The 13,085-nt window shown below is 58.9% G+C and overlaps 1 protein-coding gene across 1 annotated transcript in view; it reads right to left on the bottom strand.

Moving 5' to 3' along the window:
* The window catches only part of ARHGAP23 (Rho GTPase activating protein 23), a 70,437-nt gene that overhangs the window by 30,930 nt on the left and 26,422 nt on the right, over positions 1-13,085 (bottom strand). The window contains 9 exon segments of the mRNA XM_014790610.2: positions 1,456-1,599; positions 2,797-2,854; positions 3,060-3,171; positions 3,397-3,555; positions 5,454-6,618; positions 9,647-9,701; positions 9,867-9,945; positions 10,147-10,242; positions 11,555-11,582. Of these exon segments, the coding sequence (XP_014646096.2) occupies positions 1,456-1,599; positions 2,797-2,854; positions 3,060-3,171; positions 3,397-3,555; positions 5,454-6,618; positions 9,647-9,701; positions 9,867-9,945; positions 10,147-10,242; positions 11,555-11,582 (1,896 nt within the window).

Raw genomic sequence — 13,085 nt, 5'->3', positions numbered from 1 at the left:
CTCTTGTGGATTCCCACACACCCTTCATGTCTCAGCCTTCGAGATGCCCTCTCCTGCCCTGCTGAGGTTAGGGTCACCTACCCTGTGCTGTGCCCTCACCCCCCATCATAACAGTCATGGGCTGGTAACTGTCATACAACATGTGTTTCTCTGCTCATCACGAGCCCCAGCAGGGCAGGACTGGCCTGGCTCCCCACCACTAAATCCCCAGACCCTCAACCAAAAACCAGAGCAGAGTGGGCCCTTCGTCCTTGTCTGCGGACTGGCTGAGGGCACGGAGGAGTACCAGCACTGCCTGGACCGCACATCTCACTTCGCCTCATACCGGCCCTCGGAGTAGAACACTGTCCCCATCTGACAGATCAGAAAAGCGAGGCTCAGCAGTTAAGGGGGTTGCCCAAAGCCAGACGCTTGATAAGTGGCTGGGCAGGGGCTCCAAGTCTGTCTGACCTCAAAGCTTATGTTCTCCCAGGTCCAAGACCCCTAGAAGGCAGGGTGGAAAATTCAGCTAACAGCAGTAAGCAGAAGAATAGCAGCTCCCCCAAGACAGGTGCTGGGTAAACCCTTAGATCATCTCATTGAATCCTCAGCAGCAGGCGGTCAAGCCAGGGACTATTATTAGCTCCATTTACAGACGAGGAAACTGAGTCATAGGCAGGTGAGTCACCAGGCTCCCCCAGTCCAGAGCCAAGCCCAGGTTTATGCGTACCGGTCTGCTCAGCTTTGCCAGGGCTGCCTGGAGGGACGGCAGTGGGGCTGCCTCTCCTCCCCCTTCCTCAGCCATGGCGCTGGCCTGGAACTGGAGGCTCACACTCCATGGACCCGGGAGCCTCGCATTCTCCCCTTGAGATCCTGCTCATCCCCCCCACGCTGCCCCCCAGACCCAAGCCCCCTTCATCGCTCACCTGGGTCTCTGCAGTGGCTCTTAACTGGTCTTCTTGCCTCCAGTTTGGCCCCCCTCTAATTCACTGCCCAGGAAGCCAACTGGGTATTTTAAAGCTGTAACTCCCTCCTGAGAGAGGCCCCAGGGGCTTTCTGCTGCCCTTAGGGTAAAGACTAAAACCTTTGCTGGCCCTGAAAAGGCTGACCTCTGCTTTCTTTTTGGGCCTCAGCTCCCCTCCCCTGACCTTGCTACCTCAATTTGCATGAGGCCCTGTGGCCATTTTGGGGGTGATCTGTCAACCAAGGATCACTGTGGGATGGTTTTGTCAGAATTCCAAGCACAACTTCATCAGATCTATCCCACAGCAAAGACCACCTCTCTGGTTAACCTCTTTTTCATGAGTTCTTTAGGTCCCCTAGGAAGTTCTTCCTAGCATCTAACCTCTACTCCTCATGCTACAGCGTCAGCTGGTTCTCTGTGGCTCTAGAGGCTGTGGGGTGAGTGTAGAAACTGGAGAGGCCTGCTGGAGGCAGCTTCCATCCACCTCCATCCCATTCCTCCAGCCATCTTACCTTCCCCTTCTTGGTGAGGACCTGCTTATAATACAACCAGCCTTCTCTCCTGATATCACTGAAGGCTGAGTCCGAGAGGTCAGAGGTTGAGTGTCGCTTAGAAGGGGCGTCAGCATCTTCGGAAGTGCCCCAGCTATCCAAGGACTGCAGTGAGACAACAGAGGGCAATTTAGGGTGGCTGCCACAGTGTCAGCATCTCAGGAACCCCATGGACCACTCACAGCCACACAGGCCTGGTGAGGCTCCGCTGTGCTATGTGGCCTCATAGGCCTTGCTTGCCCTCTCTGAATCACTTGTGTTGAGAACATGAGACATATGTGATGGGGAAGCCAGAAAGGAGGAAAGGCTATGACCTGCAGACCGCATGCCTCGCCACGCTAGAAACGCCAATCTGGAACCTCCCTTAACTTTATAGACTTAAAGGAATTAAGGAAACAGAGGAAATGATTATGTCAACACGAAGTTAAATAAACAGTGGAAGTGGAAACATCAACAAAGACCGAGTTAGTGGAGCAGGTATTCATGTCCATAAGGAGTTAAACAGAGGAAGTGATAGTGTCAACAGGACTCCAGCAACAGAGGGGACATGTCAAGGGAGAGTTAAGTAAGCAGAGGAAGTGATAAAGAATAAGCCAGGTGACAATATCATTCAAGGTGTTAAATGAACCCAAGATATGAAGGGTTTGAAATCAAGATGGCTTTTCCAGTCGGTCCATAACCAAAAAGAGTAAGGCCATTTCAGAACCGACCCTATGTCTCCCCAGGTCCTGAGGCTGGAAACTCTAGCCTCTCCATCACTGTCAACCCTACATCCCCCCTGTGCCCTGAAGACACCATGCAAATACTGGCCAAGTGCCGCCCTGTGCAGGCGCTGTTTTGGGTACCCTAGGGATCAAGCAAATGAACTCCCCGCCCTCAGGGCTTACGTTCTAGCGGGGGCGACAGGCAAGGAAGGAGAGAGATCATTCATTGTCTAACGTGAGAAAAACACGAAGTGGAGAAGGGAGGCGTGAAATGCCAGGAGTGAGGGCTGAAATTTCCAGGAGGTCCTAAAACGACCTGAAGAAAGTAAAAAGTGGGTCATGTGGCTCTGGGAGGGCATTCTAGATGGAGGGAGAACAAGCACAAAGGCCTCGGGTGGGAGTTAAGTGATGACAGAGCCCACGGGAGAGGGTGGGTCACGTGGCTGACACAAGGGTGAGGGGGTGCAGGGAGGAACGGGGAGACAGGAGCTGGAGTAGCTCCTTTCGGATCACAGAAGCCCCAGGCCCGGAACCCTCTGCCAAGGCTGGGCCCCCCACAGCCCTCCAACACCCTCACTAGCACACACTTCCCACTCACCCCATCAGTGAAGAAGCTTCGGAGCATCCGTAGGCTGGGGACTCGGTTTGGCAGGCGCCTAGGGAGCGAGGACCGAGGGTGAGGGATGTGGGAAGCACAGCCTGGACCTCTCCGCAGGCCCCAAGGCTCAGAGGCCTTCCAGGGAGGGAGCACTCTGCCCGGTCTGTAGAGGGCCCCGGGGCCAAAAGCCCCCCCCAGAACTGAGGGAGCGGCCGCCCAAGGTGGTTGTGACAGCCCCTCCCCCAGTGCAGACAAGGCCTTACCGCAGAGCCCTGCCCTCGTCCCGGAAGGTGTTGAGCCCATCGTCGCAGGACTTGGAGCGTTCCGTGGTGATGGCCAGCAAGTAGGAGGAGCGCCGGCCGGCCTTGATGCTGCCTGCAAACCACCCACATTGGGCCCCAGGCTCAGCAAGGCAGCAGGGTGCGGGCTTTCCCAAACCCTCCTGTCCGGGCAAGGCCAGGAGCTGACTCTCCCCATGGTGCTCCAGGAGGAGCAGAAGCCAGTTGAAAGTGGCCAGACATCAAGCAGCAGGCCCAATAAGACCCCTAGGGACCGGGCAGCAAGGGAGCAGGTAGGGCTGGGGGTGCGGGGAGCACTCACTGCAGTCCTGGGAGTAATGATGGCGGCCAAGGGCAAAGGTGAAGGTTGGGGAGGACGGGCTGGTGCCCAGGACGGGGGCCGAGTTCATGGCGCTGGAGACCACAGCAGAAGCAGGGACATGCTTGGCTTGGAGGTCAATGCTGGGGCTGGTGGGCTCATCTGCACAAGCAGAGGGTGGTGGGTGAAGGCAGCAGAAGGCTGAACCTGCCTTCCCCGACCCTCAGCCTCACCTCCGGACCCAGACCACATCCCCAAGGCCCCGCAAGCTCTCCGGGGCCCTGCTGGCAACATGCCCACTGCCAAGGGTGATCGACCCACCAGACTGTGGTCGTGGAGGCTCAGCCCCGGCCTCCCCCATCATACTCAGGGCACCCAGCACGCAGGAGTGGGGTTGAGCCACCCTCCTTAGACCTGGCTCCTGAGGGCAAGGCCTGTGTCTCCCCCCAAACACTGAAAGCTCTCTCAGGGCATGGATTTTGTCTCCTCCATCCTTCTGAAGGCAAGGACTATGTTTCCCCCACCAGACTGGGAGCTTCTTGAGGACAGAGCATCTCCCCCATCAGTTGGGGGCTCCTTGAGGATGGGTGCCATGTCTCCCTCTCAGACTGGGAGTACCCTGAAACTAGACCTTACCTCCCCTGTCAGACTGAGAGCTTACTAAGAAAAAAGGCTGTGTCTGCCCTCTCAGACTGAAGGCTGGCTGGGTGCGGCCAGGGCTGTGCCTCCGCTCCCTAGCCCAGGCCTCTTCTTCACTCCCATGGCTTCCCTAGGGCAAGCTCACCACTCTCAGTTCCAGGTACCACCTCTCAGCTCCTGGCTCCCAGTCCCATGATCTTGCATCCTGGTCTTTCTCCCAAGCCCTAGACCCAGCCCAGCCCATCCTGCTCCCTCCTGGGTGCTTCTTATTCAGCAAACCCTAAACCTTTTCCTGCCCCACTCCCTCCCATTCCCAATATGGAGGTGAGGCACCACCCTCTGGCTAGTGATACCCAGAAATCTGGGTATCACTCAACCTCTCCACTCGCTCACCTCTCCCTTATCCAACATCTGTTCTAAAGACAGCAAGTCTTCAGTATTCCCTCTGCTCTCAGGATAAAGTCCAAACTCCCCAGCAACTGACAAGACCCCTCTGGATCTGTCCCAAAGACCTGGAAGGGCATCCTGCCTCTTGCACTTCAGAGACTTTGCATATTCTATTCTCTCTCCCTGAACATTCTTCCCCTGACTAACTCCTTCAAATCTTAGCCGAAATCTTTCTCCAAGATTCTCTCCTTGGCCACCATGCCCTCCAGTCTAGGCTGTATAGCCCTTCTCTGTCTCCTAGAGATCCCTGTACTCTCATCACACACCCATTCCACGGGATTGTTCTTGCCTGATCATCCATCCCCCTATTGGACCATACACTCCAGGAGAGCAGAGAGCCCAGCACAGTGGCTAACACAGATATCTGTTGGATGGAGGGTGGATGGAAGGAACAAAGAGTGAAAGGAACAAAGGAAAGAAATAATGGAAGGGTGAAAGAAAGGGTGAAAGGAAAGAATAATGGAAAAACGCAAGGAAGGAAGGAAGAAACCAACAAAGGAAAGAGTGAGGGGGGAAGGGAGGGAAAGAGGGTAGAAGAATAGATGCATGAGTAGATGGATGGAAGAAAGTATGGAGGGAGGAAGGAAAGGAGCCAGGAGAAAGAGAGAGGACAGGAAGGAAGGAAGGAAGGAAGGAAGGAAGGAAGGGGGACGAGAAGATAGCTGGAAGGGTAAATGAATGGTAGGAAGGATGGTGGAAGAATGGAAGAGAGGACAGAAGGATGAAGGGATGGATGGATGGATGGATGGATGGATGGATGGGGGGATGGATGGATAGATGGATGGGGGGATGGATGGATGGGGGGATGAATGGATGGATGGGTAGATGAATGGACAGATGGATAGACGGACAGAGAAACAGGTTGATCCCATCAGCACCCAACCCAGAGTTTTGCTCACAGTGACAGGTGGGTGGAGTACGACAGGGCACAGACGACCAAGTCTACCGAGATAGCCACCTGCACCATCACTCACCGATGAAGGGAATGGAAGCCAGAGAGTCTTCAGTAGTAGTCAAAGGGGCCACCTTCCTGCCCAGGCGTTCCCCTCGCCCACTGGCCTCTGGCTCTGGGGACTCTTCCCCAAACCCAAGGTTCATCTGTCTTGCAGGGGGCAGCTGGACCTTGCGGCCCGTTGGAGGCTTCTGCCTCAGGACCACCTCGTCACGGCGATCCTCAGCGGGAGGCTCCAGGGCCCGAGTGCTGGGTTCTGGTCGGACAACCCTGGGTGGTTCGGAGGCTTCCGGTGGGAATGGTGCAGGGGACTGGGCCAAGTTGAAGGTGGGCAGCCCCCCAAAGGGTGAGTCCCGGAAGGAGAGTGCGTGCAGGAGGCCAGTCCGGCGCTGGAATGATGGGCTGTAGCTCCGGTACCCGATGTACCCAATGTCGTCCAGGCCCTGCAGGCCAGTTGGGGCTGGGGCCTGGGGCCCGGGCAGGTCCCTCGGTGGGCAGGCAGGTGTGCGGGCAGACGGACGCTGGGAAGCCCAGCCACAGCGCTCGAAGCGGGGTGACACCAGGGCCCCTGGCCCCAGCGCCTCAGCTGAGCGGGTGGCCCGGCTCAGGTAGTCGTCTGAGCGAGCTCGGTGCCAGCCCTCCTGGCCTAGCTGGCTCAAGGCACCCTGGGAGGTGGAGCAGGGCCATGGGCGGTGGGCAGTCACGTCCTCCAAACGGTCCTGGGAGGCACTGCGGGCCCGGGGGGGCATGGTGGGGCACCGTCTCTCCCCCGCCCTGCGGGGTACCTGGTTCGACAGCCACTGTGACAAGGCCTGTTGGCACTCCAGTCTGCTGGGGGGTACCCGGCTGCCAGGCTCCGGGAAGGCACGGGGCGTCCGGGACTCCGCAGGAAGGCGGGGGAAGGCACCAGGGCTGGGGCGGGGCTGGCTCATCCCCAAGGAAGGGTTGTCCGGATGGGTGCGGGTGGCTGATGGGACTCGGGGCCCCGGGTCGCTCCAGGCAGCGGGACTCCGGGGGTCACTGGGTAGCGCTGAGAGGGGCTCAGGCACCATAGTGGCCCAGGTGGAGACCCGGGCTGGCGGGGCGTAGGTCTTCCGGGGGTAGCAGAGTGGGGGTGGCTCTGGGATGCTCCGGGCCTCTCCGGAATACGGCTCGTTCCCCTTCAGGTAGGCGTCCTGGGAGTAGGCCTGGTCGGGGACACAAGGCAGGTGAGCAGGGCCAAACAGGCCCCAGAGGGCAATGTTACAGCAGGCCTGGGAAATCAAGGCCCCCAGAGAAGGGGACTGAAGGAGAGGACCAAGCAGGCGGAGCCCTGAGTGGGTGGGGTGGGAGGGCACACTCCAGAGAGACGGGGGAGGACAAAGACATAAGAGGCCTCTGAGAGTCACACTCACACACACTCACTCAAGAGAGAGCCAGGATTTCTCTAAGACTTACGACAAGGACTGCCTTTAGCCACAAACATTCCAACATCTGTTTTCTGGGATCCTGCCCCCATGCTGGCCTCAGCCACCTCCCTGCTTCCTCACGTCCAAGGGTACCCACAGGCCCTCAGGCAGAGCTGGGAAACTCCACCAGAGACCAGTCAAGGTGGCAGATGACAGGGAAGGAAGCTGGCTAAGGGGTGTGTCCAGGGTGGGGTGGGCTGGGGATGAGTGGGGGCTGGGAGAGCCCAGCTGTCCCTGCTTCCCTTGGATGGGGAGCCAGGGGCCTGGCTCCTGGGCCACTGGGGTAAGAAGGAACTTGTCTACCTCCTGCTCCCTCTGGGCCAGGCTTTGGGGAGGGGACAGATTGGCCGAGGGGCCTTGGGCCACCTTCTGCCACCCAGGCCTGGAATTTGGCTCTGGGAGCTGAGGCTGACGCTGCATTGCTGAGGAGTGACAGGGCCGGTGCCCAGGCCCGGCCAAAAAAGGAGGTGGCCCCCAGGGACAGCGGCCTTGTGGCCCTGGCCCAGCCTGGCCTTTATGGGCTCCCAGGGGCCCATCTCAGGGAGAAGCATCAAAAGGTGGGATGATGAAACCAAACAGACACACACACACACACACACACCCCACCCCACCCACAAGGAGACACAGGAAAATACACACCCTGAGACACACTCACACACACATAGCAAAACACAATGAGACACACACACACACAAATAACTACATCTCCAGTCCCAGGCACACACATCATGTGATGAAGATGAGCTAAACCACACCCTGCACACTCAGCCCCCTTCGGACTCACACACACGGGACCAGGGACACTCACATACCTCTCCCTCCTGCCATCCTGCCGGCTCCCGGGGCTCCCCACATCAAGGCAGTGGCGGCAGCATCCCGGCCCGCCTCCGCCCTCCCCCCGCCCCCAGCTAACCCCCACTGACCACTGTGCCAGCCCTGGCCTCCGTGGCCCCCAGTCTGCCCTCCCCGCAGCTGCCCTCAGCCCCCACCGGCTCTCTCGGCGGGTGGGAGGAGGAGGGAGGGGAGGATGGGTGTGGAGGGGCCTTGCCGCGTCGGCGGTGGCGTCAGCAGCTGCCGCGGCCCCATTGGCCTCCAGCCTTGGCTCCCAACCACAGGAATGCCTGGGCCCCACCCTCCGGCCGGCGCGGAGTGGGGGGCAGCGTAGGCTCCCAGATGCTGACATCTGGGGCTGTCTGCCCACCCGAGCCTGGGTAGCAGAGCTCCAGGTGCTGCCCTCCTCACCCCTTGTCCCCCTCCAGCTGGAGAGCCGGGATGCCCTCCTGTCAGCCCCCCATAGCCTCGCCTCAGCTTCGGGGGGAGGTGTACGGGCAGGACCTTTGAGATGGGAAGAGGGGGCCATCCACTTCTCCCGGTCCCCATCTTCACTCCCCCCTCCCCAGGAAGGGCAAGGAGACAATTGAGGTCAGGGGGTGGAGGTTCCCAGAGGGGCCCGGTGCCAAGCATGGCACTGTGATTACAGTGATTATGAGAGCACATCCAGGGCAGAAGCCAGTATGGCGGCTCCCAGGACCTCCCGGGCTTGGCCCTCAGCCCTCTCCTGGCGGGCAGTGACTTTGGGGGCAAGCAAGCTGGCATCTGGCTGGGAGCCATGAGACCACGAAACTGGGCACTGGGCACAGAGGACTGCCCTGGGCTCTGGGTCAGGGCTGGAGGAAGGCACAGACGGCATGGGGGTGTGCGTGTGCACAGCGTGTGGGGTAAATGGGTACACATGTGAGTGCAGGGTATGCTGCGGGCAGTGTCTGCGGTGCCTGCCGTGCGTGGTGGGTGGAATGCTGGGTTCCAGGTGTGCTGGAGTGCCGTGGGGGAGGGGCAGTGGACTGCGCATCACAATCGTGTAAGTTTTGCTCCTTGTGATAGGCGTGAGCTCGTGCACCTGTGTCGGGCTAGAGTATGCTGTGATGTCTACGGGCACACGCATTGTGACAGCAGCGAGCGTTTATGCTGCCAGTGAGCGTTCGTGTGGTGGTGGTGAGAAGTCTGAGTGTGTGTGCTGTCACCCGCTATGACATTGTGTCGTAGAGAACTGAGATGCTGAGGAGTGTCTTGCGCTGTTTTGACGTTTGTGGTGAACTGTGATGTGTGAGGGGGTATGTGTGGTAACAGGTGCCTGTGTGCAGCACTGAGGGGTTTGTGTGCTTCATGGCACGTGCCTGGTGTGGTGTGTCTGGTGCATTGTGTGTGTGTTATCACACATGCAGTGGATGGCGTGCTGGATGAAGGGTGGTGCTGCGGGGTTGTGCTGTGTGGTTGTGTATCTGGCATGTTCTCTTGTGTACTGAGTGGTGTGTCGTGTGAACGGGAGCACACGACAGGAGGGTGGGGTGGGATGGGATGGGGTGTGCTCTGTGTGTGTGTGGACACATCTACAGGAGACACGCTCACTCGGGGCCAGGCAGGGGGCGTGCAGGGAACAGGCATCTCACGGGAGCCAACAAGAACGTGCCAGTCTGGCAGGGCCCGCTGGGCCACCCTCCTTCCAGATACCCTGGCAGGAATCCTGCCTGCCAAGGCCAGCGCCTCCCCCTCCCCCAGCACAGAGCAGCCCTGAATGAGGCAACAACCAGCCCCAGCCCAGGGAGGGGCCTGGCATCCAGATGGGGCAATGCCGGCTGGTGCTGCCCCCTACACTCTCTTCTCTGCCTCCCAGAGGGGCCAACACAGGAGGGAGGCCCAAGGAGAGGGGCTGGATCCTACACCCCAGGCCCCAGGGGCCCTCCACCTCATACAGCAGGGCAGGACTCACCAGCTGGAGGATGTCCTCGTCCTTGGACATGATGGAGAGCTCCAGGATATCATCGCTACAGAGACAGGGCAGGGGGTCAGGCCAGGCTGAGGCAACAGGGTCTGGGAGAACAGGGAGCCTGGTCGCCAGGGCAGCCCCAGGACCAAGGGGGTGGGGTGTGCAGGGATTCAGTGAGCAGGCTGGGAGCTGTTATGGGAGAAGGGAGGCAGGGGATGCTCACCTATTCTGGATCAGAGCTATGACCTGGGAGTAGGTCTTCCCAATGACGCTCTCCCCATTCACCTTCACCAGCCGGTCTCCTGGGGACAAGGGTCAGGGCCACGTGTGAGCAGGCCAAGGGGTGTCAATGGCCCCACCTAAGAACCCCTGTACCAGGTATGGACGACAGCAGAGGAGCAGGAGCCTCCCCAACACTCGGGTCCAAGAATCCCATCCTAACCAGAGGGTAGGGAGAAGAGACTCAGAGAGGTGCGATGAACCAGGTAACTGGGACAGCTCACCTGTGCGAAGCCCCGCCCTATGGGCAGGGCCATCATCCTTCACATTCTTCACAAAGATGGTATCCATGGGCTCCAAGCGGTGCCGGGGGGAGGGTCCTGGTGAGCATCAGCCAGGTTAGCTGGGGGTGGCTGCTGAAGGTCACACCCACGCACAGCTACACACACAGAGGACACACACTCAGAGAATGACTGCACTCACACGGACACAAACACAGACCCACACATCCACAGGGACGTGATGCACAGGATCAGACAAGAGGACACACTCCTGTGGACAAAAACCTACACGGACACACAGTCGCTCCTTAAAGGCCTCTTGCATCCAGCACCGTGCTAGAAAGACTAAAAAGGTTGGATAGACATGGTCCTTGCCCTTCCAGAGCTCACTGTCTAGTGGGGCAGACATGTGCGCGTGCTCAGACACAGACACACGCATACACACACACACACACACACACACACACACACACGAGTCACAAGACAAAGGAAAGGGTGCCATACAAGAGGCCAGTATCAAGTCCTGAAGACACATGGCAGGGAGAGACAGCCACACACACAGAGAATGTCCACACCCACAGACCGGGAGAGCCACAGAGAGGCGCTGAAGCTCACAGGCACCCAACGCCCACAACAGCCACCTCACTCCCTTCCCCAGGGTCGGGGGATCTCCGAGCAGAGGTCTGAGGATCCCAGGATGGACAACCACCCCCTGATGACATCACGTTATAACCCAGCAATACTCCTCGCTGCTAACAGTCTCCATCAGGGAAATGGCCTGTTATAGGTCAGATGGCTCCTCCCGTACCACAGGCCTCTGCAACGGGGACTCAGGAAGACAGTGTCCCCGTGGCTGCCCAGTAGAAGCCCCAGTGGCAGAGAAGGAAGGCTGTTGGTTCAAGGAGTTCTGCCTTGAAAACCCTGGGGAGCCTGGGTGCCAGAAGGGGCCCTTTGGGATAGCAAGGGTGACAGCCAGGGGAGTTGGGTTCACATTTGAAAAGAGAAAGACCTCAAGGTCCCCCATACGCCCAACAGAACCCCAGTGTCTCTATCCCCAAGGACAGCCCATGATCAGCTACACCCTCCCACAAGGCCCCAGCCTGCACCTCATCTAGGCTGGGAGTAACTCCAGGGCAGGGGCCAGGTCTTAGAAACCCATTGCTCCCCAGAGCACCACCCCCAGTGTGGAATAGACAGGCCCAAAGGGAGATAAATGTGAGAAAAGAAAGGGAGGAGAGAGAGAGGGAGCAGATGTCCAGAGTGGACACAGAGAAGAGCCAGGATGGGAACAGCAGTCGAGGGTGGGGGCACAGCAAAATCCAGGCCCACTTGGGGGAGGGGGAGAAACAGAAGCTGGAGGATGAGTCCCGCTCAGCCCCAGTCCCTAGTGTCCACCCCCACCACTCCTTACCTCCTCCTCGGCCTCCATTCTCTTCCTCCTGCATGGGATAGAGAGGCGGGTGTGGGCCACCTGGGCGGGCCCCTTCAAGCTCCGCACCCAGCAGCCTCCTCTCTTATCTTCCTTCAACTAGCCCAGCCCGGAGGGGGCAGGAGGGGTGTCGACAGGGACTTCAAGTCCCAGGCAACGTTCCCTGGTAGCATGAGCCCTCTCTCATGCCTGCTGATCCCATTGTCTGAGAGCCCCCAATCCAAGGGGGGACCCATGACTCCATCCCTTGGGGAGCTCGAAGCCCGACGGAGGAGATACCAAACACACCAACCCACGGAGGGGACCCAGGCAGACACAGATAAGCAGCATGACAACTGCAAACAGTGGCTATCAGCTCTTAAGAGAATAGGAAGGGAAGGCCTGATTAGTGTCCCCCTGGGGGAGGGGATTTTAAAGCAAGTTTCAGGATGGCTAGGAGAAGGCATTCTCGGTGAGGGGATGGAGTGCGCAGGCGCCTGGTGGCAGAAAAAGGCAAGCATATCTAGGACTGGATCAGTTGAGCTGAAGGAGAAAGTCAACACCAGCAAGTGACAGAAGTCAGACTAAAGCTTTCAGGTTTGAAAAGGAAGAAAGAGGGAGCCACTGAAGGTTTCTGAGTGGGAGAGAGTGGATGTGAAAACACCAACGAGGGAAGAGGATTCTAGCCTCTAGGTGCAGGGCTCAGAAATGGAGTCGAGGAGACCCAGTAAGGAGGCCTCCGGGATCATCCTGGTGAGTGAAGGGGGAAGGGCACTAGATTTGGGAGGAAATAGAAACGAAGGAAAGGAGAAGGTCAGAGAGACAGGATGGGCCAGCAGGATATGGCATTTTAGAGCTGGATCGGACCTTTGGCGTCATCTTGTCTAACCCTCTCCACAGATCATCCGTTTACAGGTGACAGGGCATGACTTGTCCAGGGCCACTCAGAGACTCAGTAGCAGAGCCAGGGCTGGAACTCAGGACTCTGGCACCCTGGCCAGCACAGGAAGGCCGCTGGGCACTGCTGGAGAGCAGTCCCTTTGCCCTGCTCTCCCATGTGGGGTGCATGCCCGCTGATGTGAGCTGACAGTGCGGCGAGCGGGTGGCAGAGGCAGACAGATGCATTTAGAGATGCATTTAGAAGGCTGAGCTGCCTGAAGGCTCCCTGCCCTGGGCAGGTTCTGGAAAGGGGATGGGACCTGTCCCTGGTTGGCCCTACCCTGGGGTCTTCCAGTGCCCCACGTGAGCGAGGTCTCTCTGAGACAGGTCCACCACCCAGCCTAGACCACTCAGGATGATTCTGCCCCGGTCAACCCTCAGCAGGGTCCCCTGAGAGAAGGTGGCAGGGGCTGGGAAGGAGGGGCATTCTAGGGAAGGAGGGAAGGAAGAGGTTCCAGGGAACGAGGGGCTGGTGTCCTTGGGCATCAGGGGTGGGGCAGCGCCCCTCCCACACACCATCAGCCCGATGCACACTCCTAAGCACAGCTGCAGCCAATGAGGATAGTTTATGCAGGCGCCCCAGATTCAGACATGG

The sequence above is a fragment of the Ceratotherium simum genome, chromosome 16, assembly GCF_057802395.1.
Source record: "Ceratotherium simum simum isolate JZ-2026a chromosome 16, ASM5780239v1, whole genome shotgun sequence".
In the NCBI taxonomy this organism is placed as follows: domain Eukaryota; kingdom Metazoa; phylum Chordata; class Mammalia; order Perissodactyla; family Rhinocerotidae; genus Ceratotherium; species Ceratotherium simum.
The sequence above is the reverse complement of the archived record's forward strand: the minus strand, read 5'-3'. Positions and strand labels throughout refer to the sequence as shown.